This window comes from Falco peregrinus, chromosome 11, assembly GCF_023634155.1.
Source record: "Falco peregrinus isolate bFalPer1 chromosome 11, bFalPer1.pri, whole genome shotgun sequence".
NCBI classification, from domain to species: Eukaryota; Metazoa; Chordata; class Aves; order Falconiformes; family Falconidae; genus Falco; species Falco peregrinus.
Genome location: NC_073731.1, coordinates 17,612,372 through 17,627,138, shown reverse-complemented (window position 1 = coordinate 17,627,138; position 14,767 = coordinate 17,612,372). Strand labels below are relative to the sequence as shown.

At 37.6% G+C, this 14,767-nt stretch overlaps 1 protein-coding gene across 4 annotated transcripts in view; it reads right to left on the bottom strand.

Moving 5' to 3' along the window:
- Positions 1-14,767, bottom strand: part of SRBD1 (S1 RNA binding domain 1) — a 128,394-nt gene that overhangs the window by 43,510 nt on the left and 70,117 nt on the right. For all 4 annotated transcript variants that reach the window (XM_055816359.1, XM_055816361.1, XM_055816362.1 and 1 more), the window contains one exon: positions 8,102-8,184. In XM_055816359.1, the coding sequence (XP_055672334.1) occupies positions 8,102-8,184 (83 nt within the window). The remainder of the gene's footprint in view (positions 1-8,101; positions 8,185-14,767) is intronic.

Below are 14,767 nucleotides of genomic sequence, written 5' to 3'. Positions count from 1 at the left end.
CCTTAAAGTGGCAGCATCTCACCTCGCTGAGCTGGCATGTTTTCTCGGAGATGCCAGTAAATATATACAGATTACTAGCTAAAATAATTAAGAACATAACTTTTCTTCTTTCTGTATCCCTTTGTTTTGTTATAACTGGGCATAATAGACTAGCAAGAGTTTATTGTGCTTTGCTGGTGGGACAGCAGATTTTTGTTTGCCAGCTAGGGAATACGTAGACACAATCGGAGAGACTGCCAAGTTACAGGATACCATCCCTGGCAGCCAGTAAAACTGCTGCTGAAGATTAAATTACACAAACTTGCCAGAGGTGTAACTTACTTGGAAAGGAATCTTAAGTTTTACACACCTTTTTCATTTTCATTGGGGTGGGGAAGCATCCAAAAACATTATGGGATGATCACCTCTCTCTGACAAAGCTGTCTGCAAAGATTTTACTCTCATGGACGTCAGATGGCTTGGTTCACAAGGCTTTACTTTTCAAAATGAAAAGCACATAATTTACCCTAAAAATGACGTTGGGCAAAAAACATACATGAATTTTGCTTGCTTTCCTCACAAAGCTAATCCTTCACCACTACTACAAGACAATTTAGGATTCTGTAAGTTGCTGAGTGTTTAAAATCCTGCATTAATCACAAACACATTCACCAGCCTACTCAGCTGCTTAAAAAAAAAAAAAAAAAGAAAAAATTCTCCCTACTGACAAGACATTGATTTTTTTTTGCCTGCCCTTCACAATATTTTATAGGTAAAGCCACCACACCCCATCCCTCAAAAAGTTTGTGTACACCTGAAAACTGAGTACTCCTCTCCTCCACAAATTTCAAAGCACGCAATCCCTTGCAGTATGCTGCAGAAACATTCTGTGACAATAGTGTATTTGCAGGAGACTACAGGTTCACAGGAGGGGTTGAAGTTTCCTTTATTGAGATACATTCCAGTCTTTCAAGTCCCAGTGAATTTGTTCAGAGACAAGATGCAATACAGAAGCAGCCCAGAATTTGTCCAGTTACTATTGTAAAATTTTATTTACAGTAATGGCAACATATCCTTTAGTCCATGTTGTTTAGGAATTTCTTTAGTATCAGAACAGCCAGCTTTCCCTCATGATATCCTAACAGTTTCACTCAGATTCTAGTCCACCAGCATATTTCCTACTAGATTTTTCAACTTAAGGTACACCCATAATTAACTAGCTGCCATATACTGCCCAAAAGGAGTGATATACATTCATTAATAAGTGGTCTGATTACTGTGAAATATATAGAACTGAGCATTGGTATCCTCAGACACCTAGTGTTTAAGCAAAGGTTCTCTTTATGCAATCATTTCAATTATAGTACAGAAAACCATAAGCAAACTCACAAACCTGCAATTTTATCACCGGAGGTTCACTTCTCTGTCTAACTGTATGCATAAACTCAGTGTAGCAATACAGAAGGAATGCTGAAGCATTTTGTAGACAGGCTGTTCAACTGGGTGCTGAAACCAGCAACCTACAATTCTGACCAGCAAACGTTCCGGCTGAACGGAGTTTCCACAGGAGCTATGTGAATCATGCAATATAAAGCACTGCTCACCTAATAAGACGTCCCATTTTCTTAATCAGAAAAATGTAAGTTGTAAACCCCCATACATTTGTTTTAATAAGCTTAATAAAGCAAGCTCAAGTTTGAGGTGGTTTTGACAATCACACCTCAGAGATTTAAAAGAAGACGCTCTTGCACATCGTATGTCATCATATTCTCACATCCTACATGAGCGATTCTCCTATGCTATCCAAGTAACACACCTAACTACTCATATACCCTATGGGTCAATTAAAAAAAAAAAAAAAAGTTCTTAAGTACTTGGTGAAAAATGCGTATTTTTGACTGAAAAGTCAGCCAGCTCCAGTACTTTGCTCCATGATATTAAACAACAGCATGCTTTGTGAAGGATATATAAGCAAAATCAGACACCAAGAAGGATAAAAAGTCTCCTATTTCACCATTAAAAAACTGTGTATCTACTTTAAGAAAAAATGAAGACAAAGACTTTCTTAAACCAGACACTGATTCTTTGTGATGGCAAATGGTCAGATTATGACAACTCTTGTTTGCAACAACTACTTCACAACTCTTTTCATTATAATCTTTCTATTTAAACACTAATGTTCAAGTTTCCACTATTAGAGAAATAATACAACGTTTAGTTTACCCAAAATATTGGTTCAGATAGTAAAGAAATGTATCTAAAGTTTATTAAGCCTCAGAACAGCTTAACAAATAAAGCTACCAAGTTATCTTTGCTAGGATTTTGTAAGAACAAGCTGACAAGCACCCACAGCGCAGAGGACAACCCAGCTTTTCTTGCAGGAAAGACAACAAGCAGAAATAATGCATAGGCTTGTTCAGCCCACACCGCTATCAAGCTGACCCAACGGTATCTGATCTGAGTCTTGTACTTAAAGATACCCTTCAGGTCCCTTTGATCCCTGTGTTTCTAAGATGTTGCTGTAGTTCACCTCCCAAGTATCTCCAAATTTAGTAACTATTAAGCATTAAATATACAGTCAGTTTCCTCAAGTAAATCATTTCCATGATGGGTGTCCAGAAGAGTAATAAAATCTTAAATGGTTTTACTGTCAAAAATTGGCTTAACGCCACTCCTTTCTAATACCAATCCTGTCACACAGGTACCTGCTGGAGGTATAGAAACGCTTGATGGGGTGTGATGCTACACACATCTTTTGAGAAAAAAGTGATTAAAGAATGCAACAAACTAAAAGGGCTACATGCACTTTCAGTCACGTGCAGGAGAGGCCAGGAACACTGTTCCACCATCGCCCACCAGATCTCCCCCGCATCAGCATGAGCATGGTGTGGCACTGAGGCAGGGAAGGACGGACCCACACGGGGATGGCCTGCAACAACAGAAAGCGTTCTACACAGCCCTCTGTGAGAAAGGGAAAAACCTCCTTCCTCCCCAACACGAACTGAGACACGACTTCAGTGAGATGCCTCGCTATTAACTAGCTGGCTGTAGATTTTAAAGTGGTTTATAGCTGCAATGCCATAATTATGACAGACCTGGTCCAATTAAGGAGGAAGCATATCTGATTAGAAGCATTCCCTAAAGTTGCATTGTCATTTAATAAAACATACCCAATCTTTTCAGGGAAAAAATCCTAGCCTAAAAGGCATATCAAATTGCAGCTGAAGTAATAAAACATCCTACAGGTAATAATCACATGCAAACCTGGTGCATTTCAATAACGAGAGGAAAATGAGGAGGAAAAAGGACAAGAGGGACATAAAATGCATTCCAAATTTAATTATTATTAGGCATGCTGATGAGGCTTTACAAAATGCTCCACTGACCAGGACCTTCCAGCATTATCTAGAAAATAAACTAAGAATTAGCTCAACCGTATTTTTTTTCCTGAAGGAATTGCTACTTAAGAATACTGTTTACAAATTTTATTTGGCACAAAATTTTCCAGCTACATCTGGGACCAAGTATCTTACCACTTCAGAGGCTACAAAACTACATATATTATCTCTTACATCCTTTGGGGATGTCAATTTTCGAATGTGTTAAACAGTGAAGATGGTACCATGTACAAAAATACATGATTAAGAGATTTTTGCACTCTAGAACTTATAAAAACCAAACAGGATATTGCTTTTTCAAGATCAGACATGGCGCATTTTTTCTAATATTATACATAACTTAGCAAAAATTCTGACCCTTCAACACACACCACATTTTATTCTTAGGCTACAAGTGAGTTTGTGCTTCAAGTAGCTCTCTCCCTAGAGGTTACTGGGGTTTTAGTATCCAGCAATTTTGCATATTAAATGAACAGTAAAAGACCAACCAAACTTAGCATAGTCCCTCAGCATTATTTCACCTTTCTGTGCCTTACAATACAAATTCAGATTTTGAATTTTTAAGAACTTTATTAATTTAATTCCCCCTTTACTTGAGGCTATTTGTCTTTGATGGGGACTGATAGACAAGGTTTACGCTAGTGCTGTTCTATTCTCCTATGAAAAATCGGGTTTCTATTCGAGAGGAAGGAATTTTTTTCTTCTTTAGGCATCTTTTTTTAAACTTTTTATTCATCTTCTTTGCTCTGGAATTCAATTCCCTAAACACAATCTTTGTGAAGCAGCTTTGTTCTCAACTCTTATCTACATCTTCCAAGATCATTACAACTGTTGTGGTAATTCATCAGCCAAAATTTAGTTTGCAGCGAAATAATGTCTTAAGCCACTAACTGCTTCTTCCCCGATAGGAATTTAGCTTTGAACTGGCAAGGAGAGGTGGCAAGGCAAGCGTATTCTGTATCAGGCAGAGTCTGGGCATCATCTTCATGTTCAACTACAGAAGAAATCATAGTAATATGGCCTGAAGGTGATAAATTAATTTTGGCTAGGTTCCTGTCTGGGAGGAAAGAACAATTTTCCTAATGAGATAAAGATGAAGGAAGACAAGGACCTTTAGGCAACTGGAATTTAGTCTGAGAGAGGCCCTAATAAATCAGGTTGTGCTTCTCTTTGTTTAAGGAAATACCTGTTAGGAGATCCAGGACCTGTTTATTTTTCTCTGACAAACTTGATTTTCTTGGTAGTGCACAAACTCAGAATCATAACTTGTAATGAGAAAAAAAGCAGGTAGTCAAGTACAAGTTTCAATTTTTTTTGTCATCTAAAATAAGTAAACACAAATCCCAGCTGATGGGACTCAATTTACAGAGATCTGCTACCTGGAAACTCCTATTTCCATACCCCAAGTATCTATATCCAAAAGAGCAGATTTGCCTGGGTAACTTGCACTAGAAGAACTAGAAAACAACAATACTCTCAGAAGCGTGCACGTGAAGTACCAAGAGACCAGGTGGGAGGGATCCAAAGTCCCTTGGAAGCAGTGACCGCAGAAGACGCAGCCCCTTCCGGCACAGACGCTGAGAAAGCTCGTGTTGTGAGCAGCAGATCTAACACATGGCCACTTCACTCTCCTGCAGCGCCACTGTCACTGCTGATAGCAGCACAGGGGTCACTCAGCTGAACATACAGCACTCCTGTGCCACAGTCCCGTTACAAAAGCTACAGCCTTCTTCAGGCAGGTTCTGCTTCACCAGCCTCTCACTTCAACCTCTGAGAAAATTTTCCCAGAAAAGGCAAAGAAATCAATGTCTCTGCCATTGCCTTTCAAGTAGAGTAGTCTGGGACCTCTGGCTATCTTAAACTGGTGTGTCCCAAGTCAGTCAGAACTCAGGGCTAGCCCCACTCCTCCCACAGGCTACGCATTGCTGCCCCATTATGCCAACCAGCACACCACACAGCCAGTACCAGCACCAGAAGAGGACTGGGGCGCTTGGGCAGGAATAGCAGAAAAGGCAGGAGCACGCCTTCGGGAGCCCGCACCTTGATCCACACACAGCCAGCATGGAACCATCCCTAGGGAAACCTCCACCCTCCCTGTGCTGCATGGCCTCTGTACGGCCCCCACCGCCCCCGGCAGCCTCCCGCAGCTCCAGCCTAAAGCAGCAGAGGCTGAGTGCAGTGCTAAGCGCTATGGCTGTCCTTCAGGACAAGAACGCCAAAACCTGGATTTGTCAGATTCTTAAATATCCCTTTCAGGGTGTTTAAGAAAGGAGAGGTCATATTTAAATGCTAGGTTTATAGTTACAGTGGGCTAAGGAAGTAACCACTTCTGTGAAAAGCCTGTTACATTTCTGATCGTTGTGTATTTCATCCTAGAAATAAATATAAAAGCTACAGCCAGATGTTAGATTATAAATTAAACATAGTCAAACCTTTAAAATTGTCTTGGACAATATAAAAGTAGGTGCCTGATATACTCTTTTATCTGAGGGATTATATCAGCTATTACTCTGGGACTCCCTGTACAGCACAACAGCTTTTTCCATGCCTGCCCTCTGAGGTGCCAACAAATGCCTGTTCTCTCTGAAGAAAGACCAGTTATAACAGCTTAATTCCCCTTCTCACCCTTTCCCTGCCACGAGAGAGCTCTCACGCCCAAAGGGCAGCAGAGCTTCTGACTTTCCTTTCAAAAGTGCAGGTTTGCTTACCATAGTGTCGCAAAGCTCTAGTACCTCAGTATTTTCTGTATCTTTGAATGAGCATCTTACAGCTTCTGTGGTGATACTTAGGAATTCTGACAGGAGGTGTATCTATCTCAGAGGATTTATTCAAACCATGATGAGACTTAAAAGTATAGACAGCTGGGAATGAACAATTTTTTGCCTACTTCTACCAGGCTTTTAGGAATTATTTCTCTGAAACTTTTCATGTAACCAGTTTGTACATGAAGAAATAACGTGGTTGGGCCTTTATTGTAACACACCTGTAGTGGACCAAGAAGCTTCTCTGAAAGGGCCAGGAACACAGTACTTACCCTGCTCTGTTTCAGCACAAAGTAAATGATGCTGGCTTCAGCCATTGAGGCAGTAGCAAACTGCTGCAATACCCTCATTGCAAAAGTAATCTGGTAATAGGTCATGCTCAAAAAAATCACACAACCACCACCAGCTCCATGCCTTTTCACTTTATATGTATGCTTGTACAATGTGCACATGAGACATAGTAAATAGTGTGCATCTATACCAATACCTTCTAGCCACAGCACTACAAATTCCTGATACTTACAGTATTCACAGTACACTTCAAATAGTAAAATACTCCATTTTGGAACTGATTTTTTAAAACTTTTCTTACCAAAAAATGACCAACTTCTTCTCAAAGTGCTGAAATACCTTTTTTTTTTTTAATACTTTTTTTCCTTGAAGCATGGACCAACAACAACAATGAAACTGTATCACTTTTCATTATTGTTGCTATTGTTATAGATAAAACCAGTGGGCCTCCACAAGCAAGAACACAAACTATGCTTCAGACTGAAGCTCCTCTTTTTGCTAGATGAGCACCTCCTGATGTATAGCTGCCATCATTAAAGCACATTTTAAGTGAAATCTCGATATATGTGTTACAGAAATCTACAGTATTTCAGCCATTCAATCTCATTTTCCTCCAAAACTGTGGTATAGTACATACTGAAAGATTAATCATATAAAGTTACCTTTTCCAATAAGCTTCGCAGTGAGCAAGCAACATGAGTAAATTTTATAGTCTGTGGCAATACAAGTAGGGCTTGCAAAAGCAGTACTGAGCAGCACCTTAACCAACAAAAATGTTGACCTCAGTTCTTTAAAAGCAAAACAGGATATATATTTCTTGGACATTTTTCACAGCACCTTTCTTTGTCATGCTACTTTTAGCAGTAGCACTAAAGCTGATTGCATTCTATCCCATTAACTGTCATGCACTAACCTGAAAGCACAGATCCAGACTGTTCTGTGCTTTCTGTTCTGAATTCTTTCCAGACTTTCAAATTTATTCACATGCTAAAGTTTCAAAAATAGAGAAAAGCACATGCTTAATTATCTTCTTTTTTTTTTTACCTCTCTATTTGGTGGGACTTAAGCACATGCATAAATGCTTTCCTTAATTGATGCCAATATGCTATAAAATGACAATAACTTATGTACCACTTCTCAATATCATTCACTTCGTTTTGAAGGTTAAACTTACTTCTCAGAAATAACCTACAAAACTGCATAAAAATAAGAATTGTCAAACATTTTCCAATTCAGCTTTAGTAAATGAAAAACTTCAAAACAAATACTTTTATTACAAACTTCTAAGAAGGAATGCACCTACGAGTACAAATTAATGGCTTCTAAATGGAGGATCAATATCTCATTGTATTTTACACAAAGAGCTAAAACCCCATTGCTGTAACAATACAAAAAAAGAGAAAGCTTTACAGATCAGGTTACCTGTCTAATTTGCTGTTTTTAATAGACTATACATCTGGCTACAGCCATTACAGAGTCTCAATCACAATCATTAAAAGTAGAGATTAGAAAAAGAGGTAGTTTATGACTTCTAAGCATTTACTACCATTCTATCAACCCTACAAATGTCTTTGAAAGGACATGTAAAGAGTTGACAATTAAAAACCTGCATTTCGGTGTTGCTCTATATCATGATAGATCACCTAGATTAAATGATGCGTATTATCTTACCTGATACATTCCAACTCCTATGTGCTTGGGCTCAATTTTCACTAGCTCAGCTAATGGGTCTTGGACACGTCTAGCTATGGAAACTGAAAAACAGAATTAGAGAATAACTATGGGTTTTATCTGAAAAAGCAGAATAATTTAATGGCTTTTTCTTTTTTTTTCCTAAAAATCTTCTACACATTAAATATACTTTTTTTAGCTGGAAATAATCAATAATATAGCAAAATCCTTTTTCGCTGTTAAGACACAGGAATGAAATGTACATGAATCAAACTCTTTAATTGAATAATTCAAGCAAAGACCTAAGGAGATTTTAAACTGTAATCATTACATTAAAAAAGCTTCTTCAGGCCACAGAATTAACAACAGAACTGTGTAAGCTAAATTTTCCCCTCATATCCATACTAAATGCATATGTAATATTTCAAATTAAACTCTGAAATAGCCTTTAAATTTACACCATAGATATGTAGAAACAAACAAACATTTTAAAAAAAATGGAGCAACACTTCACAGACTTATTTATCTAATATAGCATTTCCTAAGATATATATATTAGATACTCATGTATTATACATTTACATAATTCAACCATAAAATTCAGTGTTCGCTTCGAAAATGGTTCCTGGACTTCACTAATATAAACTGCATACCAAACCACATCAATTTGAAATCTGTCATCATTATAACCATGTTTAGAAAAAAACCCCAACAATTTCCAACATTTCTGGTGCCAGTAAGAGCATATGGGAAGTACCTTTGGTTTTCGAAATCCAAATGTTGAATCAAGACTGTGTTTTTGAAGCCTGTATTTATTAATAAATCCTTTACTTACTGAAATCTCAGAAAAAGCCTTATTTGCAAATGTCAGTTTTCAACTTTGGTCTAATTCTGCAGACACAGAGCTGCATCAAGTATTTGCAACTGTGCTCCCTTCCACATACACTGTACATTTACAAACCTTTTTTCTTCTGAGTAAAGACAAAACAGGTTAGTTAGTTTAGCAGCTCTTAGAACATACATTCTTCTTAGTGAAGTAAACACTGAGGAAGAACAGGAGTGTCTGAAGGTACTGCAAAAGTCTTTCCAAAAAAAAGACGAAATGTCATTCCAAAAAAAAAGCCAAACCAAAAAAACACCAAACCAACAAAACGCCAAAAAACCCACACCAAAATCCAAATCCACCCACCCACCAACAACAAAAACCACCCACAAAAACAAAATCTAAACCCAAAATACACCAAACAAATAGAAGCAACCCCCATCCCAAAACCAATGAAAACCAAGAAAACCTAAAAAACCAAGGCCAGGACTTATGGCTAAGGCTGCTTTTCCTACCACGTGCACTTGTGCAAAAATGAGGGAAATGGGGTGGGACAGAAGAAAGCTACGATCCTTTTATAAGTGTCTTCAGAATCACCCACACAGCTGGTATTAGTCATTTAAAAAGACATTTCCTAAGAATTACTTCACATTTAAATACATTTTGAAGCAAATCAAGAGAGTGTTAGAGGAAGAACAGACAGGAGTCAGGAGTAAATACGTATATGCATAGTGGCTTGGTCAACAATACGTACATGACTTTTAAATACGAAAACTGGAAGTATCTCTAGTGGTTAACAGCTGATTTTATACATACACACATATAAAATCATGAGCATGATTATCATACACATATGGTATATATAAAACTATATAAGCACCTTCACCGAATCACAGAATCGTTTAGTATGGGTACACTACCTCGTCTAACACCCCTGCTGAAACAGGGTCAGCTAGAGCAGGTTGCCCGGGATCACATCCAGTTAGGTTTTGAATACCTCCATGGATGGAGATTTCACAACCTGTCTGGGCAAGTCATCCCAGGGTTTGACCGCCCTGACAGTAAACAACTGTTTTCTTGCATTCAGATGAAGTTTGCCATGTTTCAGTCTGTGCCTATTGCCTCTTGCCCTGAGTGAGTACTACAGAGAAGAGTCTGCCCCTCCTCCCATTGGGTATTTGTACACATTTGTAAGATTCCTTGAGCCTCCTCTTCTCCAGGATGAACACTCCTAGTTCTCTCTGTTTCTCCTTGTACAAAAGGTGCGCCACTCCCTTAATCATCTCTGCAGCCTTAATTTAAATTGCAGCTACCATACTGAAGGGTGCTAAAGAGTTTCCAGCATTTCAGAAAAGGTCTTGACTAAACATTGACACTTGAAGCCAAAACAGTAAACAGACCTAACATTTAATGGCTATACAGGCTCTTCAAACCACAACTGCAAAGTTTATCGATTAAATGAAAGCACTGGAGATTTCACTTTTAAAGATTTGCACTACTAAATGCACAGTTAACATGAAGTTCACCACTTGGTCATGCAAGACTTTTCATATCCTTTATTACCCATTTGAACATACGCTGGCAATGGCAGCTCACTAGCCTGGCTCAGAAAGCACCGTGCTGGCGACACCTGATATGCCGATGTCTCTGATAGAGAAGTTCTGAATTCAAAGGCAATCACACACGCCTTCTTGTCAAGAAAAATTACAAAAGGTTAACCAGTGTAAGTACACTGGTTATCGTTTACACAAGTATAGTTTACTGCAGAAATGCTTTCCTGTAACAATAATTCATATTAATTACATTGAAATACTAGTGGTACCTATCAATCACCACCTAACAAACAAAAATGGAACAAAACACCAATTAAAGTAGTACTGACGCAAACCAGGAAACATTTAAAACTGTATTTCTTCTGAATGCATTTATGTCTATGTATAGGTACTAGTCTTTCAGCCAGCTTTCTTAAACTCAACTTGATTAATAGCTGTACAACGTTTCAGAGAATTTTCTTCTTGTTCCATGTAATGGTAAAGCACATCTCAAAAGTTACATTTTAGATAAGCCAAAAGCAAATATCTCTTGCTGTCCACATCCCCTTTCATTAGATCTTCTAAAAATAGACAGCTACATGGATAGGTTGATCCAGGCATTTTCCAACCATAACCTTCTCTTGCAAACCTTCAATTAAAAAGTAAAAATTAGACTCTTCTTGTCATAATAGCTAGGTTACAATGCCGCCATATCCCTAGGAGGCTTCCAGCGAAGGCGTAGGACCTGATCCAGGAAAACTCTTCAGCACAGATGCATGCTGGTGTTCCCACCGGAATCAGCAACACTATCCACCCACATAGCGTTACACAGGCATTTAAGTGCTTTCCTAGATCAGGCCTAATAGTTACAATATTGAAGCGCAAAGATCAACTTAGTTGTTTATACAATTTAAGGGATGCAGCTCCTACGACCGATACCAGCAAGATAGCTAACCTGCAGAATTCCCACTAAAGCTGCAATTTTACTCCAGAACTTTTCAAATTTAAAATAAAAGAGCACAATAGGGAAAAGGCAAGACTTGACCACATTCTCTCTAGGTGCAAATTCAGTCAAGATTAGCATCTCCTGTCTCTTGTACAGGCAAAGAACACTTTTTCTTTGTTATAGTACTAGCACATTGCAATAGAAAGATCTTTTTAGGGGGCAGTGAGGCTCCACTCAGCGATTTTATCCACAAGGCTGAACTCTCACAAGTCAAGCAGAGCATTACTGAAATCATGAGGGCTCTGCAGAAGTGCAAGGTCTGCGCCCATGAACCAGTCAGAGACAGTAAAACCTGATGGTTTCACATTTTTCCCTTAAAAATAAAATCGAGATATTTCAGAATTTGTTTATATTGAATTATTTTACACTAATACAGGTATTCCCAGAAACTGTTTATATGCTTAAAGTTTTAGGAATGGCTAGAAAACATGGATTTTTAGAAGACTAACAATGAAACAGGTAATGCATTGTTACTTCTACAGTTAAGTTATTCTTCACTTTTGCCCAAACAAATACAAAATAAATTATATGATGGCATGCAGGGCAAAACCCAGAAAATCAGATTTCTCAAAAGTAATCAGGTGCCAAACATAAAATGTTTGGGATGCCATTCTTAAAATATGCTAGTCTATGTGAAAAAAAACCTATTCAATATTAAGTAGGTTATTAAGATCAGCATGACATGTCCCTTTATTAGAAAATCGTCACAAGAATTGCACACCCAATAAATGAAAAGATTCAAGTTATCAATTCAAAAGAAAACATTACTGCAATACTTGCATTGGCAGTAACATTGTGATGCCATGCAGTAAATCCACGTAAAATATTAAAGCTTGGGAGGACAAGATGCCCTAGGTGGTCCTCTGAATTTAATGTAGATTAACTTCACTTCTAAATGCAATAAGAAATAAAGACGGTTACAGAAAGTATATTTACTGGAATCCCATCTTGTCATGAGGACATATTCTGTCATTTTGTAAGAAAGGCATTTCAGCTGTTTGGTGGTCTCTATTCACTCCATACTTTATTTAACAAGATAAACCCATCAGACAGCTAAGTACTTTTGCCTGTCAGCGATGACGTGCAATGACAGTGTGGTGGGCGAAAAGCCTCCGTAAGAGTTGCTTGCACAACTTGTGTCAGTCTCAGTGTCTGATCTTCATAGAAAATACAGAATTATGTAAAAATGTTTTGTTTCCTAATGACTAATGAACAGATGTGGCCTCATGAACTTGCAAACATACTTAATTATCTGGTTACTTCTGTCTTAAAAAAAGATCATATCTCTCTTAATTCCAAACTGACAAATTTAAAATTATTTCCCTCACACATACACATCACACAATTCTGTTTTTACTAGTACTTTCTACAGGAAGTGATATCATTTTTCACAGGGATTAAAAAGGAGTTTCCACTCCAGAATACTGGTAATAGTTGTGAGGCTAAATCTTTTAGACTAAAGATGGAAAAACCTGCCCAGTCTTAACAGTAAGGGGCAAAACCAATATAGCAGGTTTTCAACTATTTCACTAGATGGTATCTGTACAAGAGCCATGTCAGCTGCCAGCCTTAAAAAAACCCAGAAATAGTGCTAACTTCTTAATTAGGCTACCTGCCTCCCTTCAGTAATGGAACATATCTGGAGCAATCGTTATGGCCCAAGTCAGACATGCACACTATTTAGGGTGCAAGGGAAACTAGAAATTTTCTCAACTACATAACAAAATTTATTATAAATGGTTTCAAGTATTGTGGCTGCTTGGGGCACAGCCTGCCAACTTCTGTGTTCAGACAAATCACAGATTAAAATGTTCTCCTTTTGCATTGCTGTATGCAAAAGCCATACCATAAAGCAAAACCTTAACAGCTATAGATAGGGAAAGAGTAAAAATACAAAGTTCTGCCAAATGCAGTGTGATAGATTGCCAGGAATGATTATGGGTGGAAGAAGAAAAAAAAAATTTTTTTTTCAATTTATTTCAGTTACAGTGGTGCTCAAATGTTGCTTGCACTGCAAGCAGAAAAATATCTTTGGCCAGAATTCCAAGATTATGGCATTCCTTCCTTTAAACACACATGTCTTTATATAAGGACAAAAAGATGTCTCTGTCAACAGCAGTGACAGTTTCGCTACCTCACAAGAGTGGGAGCATTTGTTTGTGTTTTGAAACAATGTGAAGCTTCCAGCTGTGAAGGCAGTGGATGGTTTTACAAATGTTTTACAAGTATATGGCAAACACAAGCTATTAGGCTATGATTGATTCAACCTCAATTTTGTCATAAATGAGACCATTCTGTATTTTTATTATAAACCCTCAGTTTTTCGCTCTTGCTGAGACATGCTACTATAACATCCAAGTAACTCATCTCCCCTCCTATTCTAAAATCACCTTTGCACTTAAAAGTCTGGGTTGAAACTTCTATGTCAATGAAATAAAAAAATAATATATTAAGGTAACCAGAGACTAACTCACAAATGCGTATGTAATTACTATCAATATATCATACCAGGGTAGATATGGAAACATTACAACTTACTTAAATCCTTTTATAAAGCCTATTATTGTGTTCAAGATCAATTACTCTCCATAATATCTGCAATAATGTTTACTCAGTGATCGATTGTTCAGGTTTCCTGAGTCCTGGAAGCTTTCTATCCTGTTGACCTGAATTTCACCCTCCTTGCAAAGGATACAGTGAAACGTACAGTAGTCTTTTCATTAAGCATTCTTTCTCAGTAGGTCAGGATTTGTGACACAGTTTTGAATCCTCATATATCTTCTTGGTGGGTTTAAAGTATGCAATTTATTTTAAACAACTGCTCAACAGCTGCAGTTCATCCAAAATTCTTCTGTGGCAAGCGAGCAGGTTTTTGTTTTAAAAAGGTTACATTTTAGTTTACTTTTAACTCCATAAAACTGATAATCTGTTATTTGCCTAAGATTAATGAAATAATGAATGACAATGTTATATTTGTTTACTACAAAAATCTTTAAAAGAGATGGCTTGAATACAAAAAGGAAGTAAGAAACACATTTGAAGAGAAAGCCTTGACAAGTGAATATTACAATGCAGCTTTTTAAATTCAGTATTTTTACTTAGAAACACACTCTCAAAACCACTTTTCCCAAATATTAGTAATTTCTGTGTCACAGGATGGTAGCAGGTTTTTTTTATCTAAGGTGAGATGGGAGACATATAATCATTTAATTGAAGCCTGATGTGATTTTTTTTTCTGTTACAGAAATGAGTTAGTCTTACAGGATGGTATAAATTCAGAAAAAAAAAAAATCTTTCCCCATCTG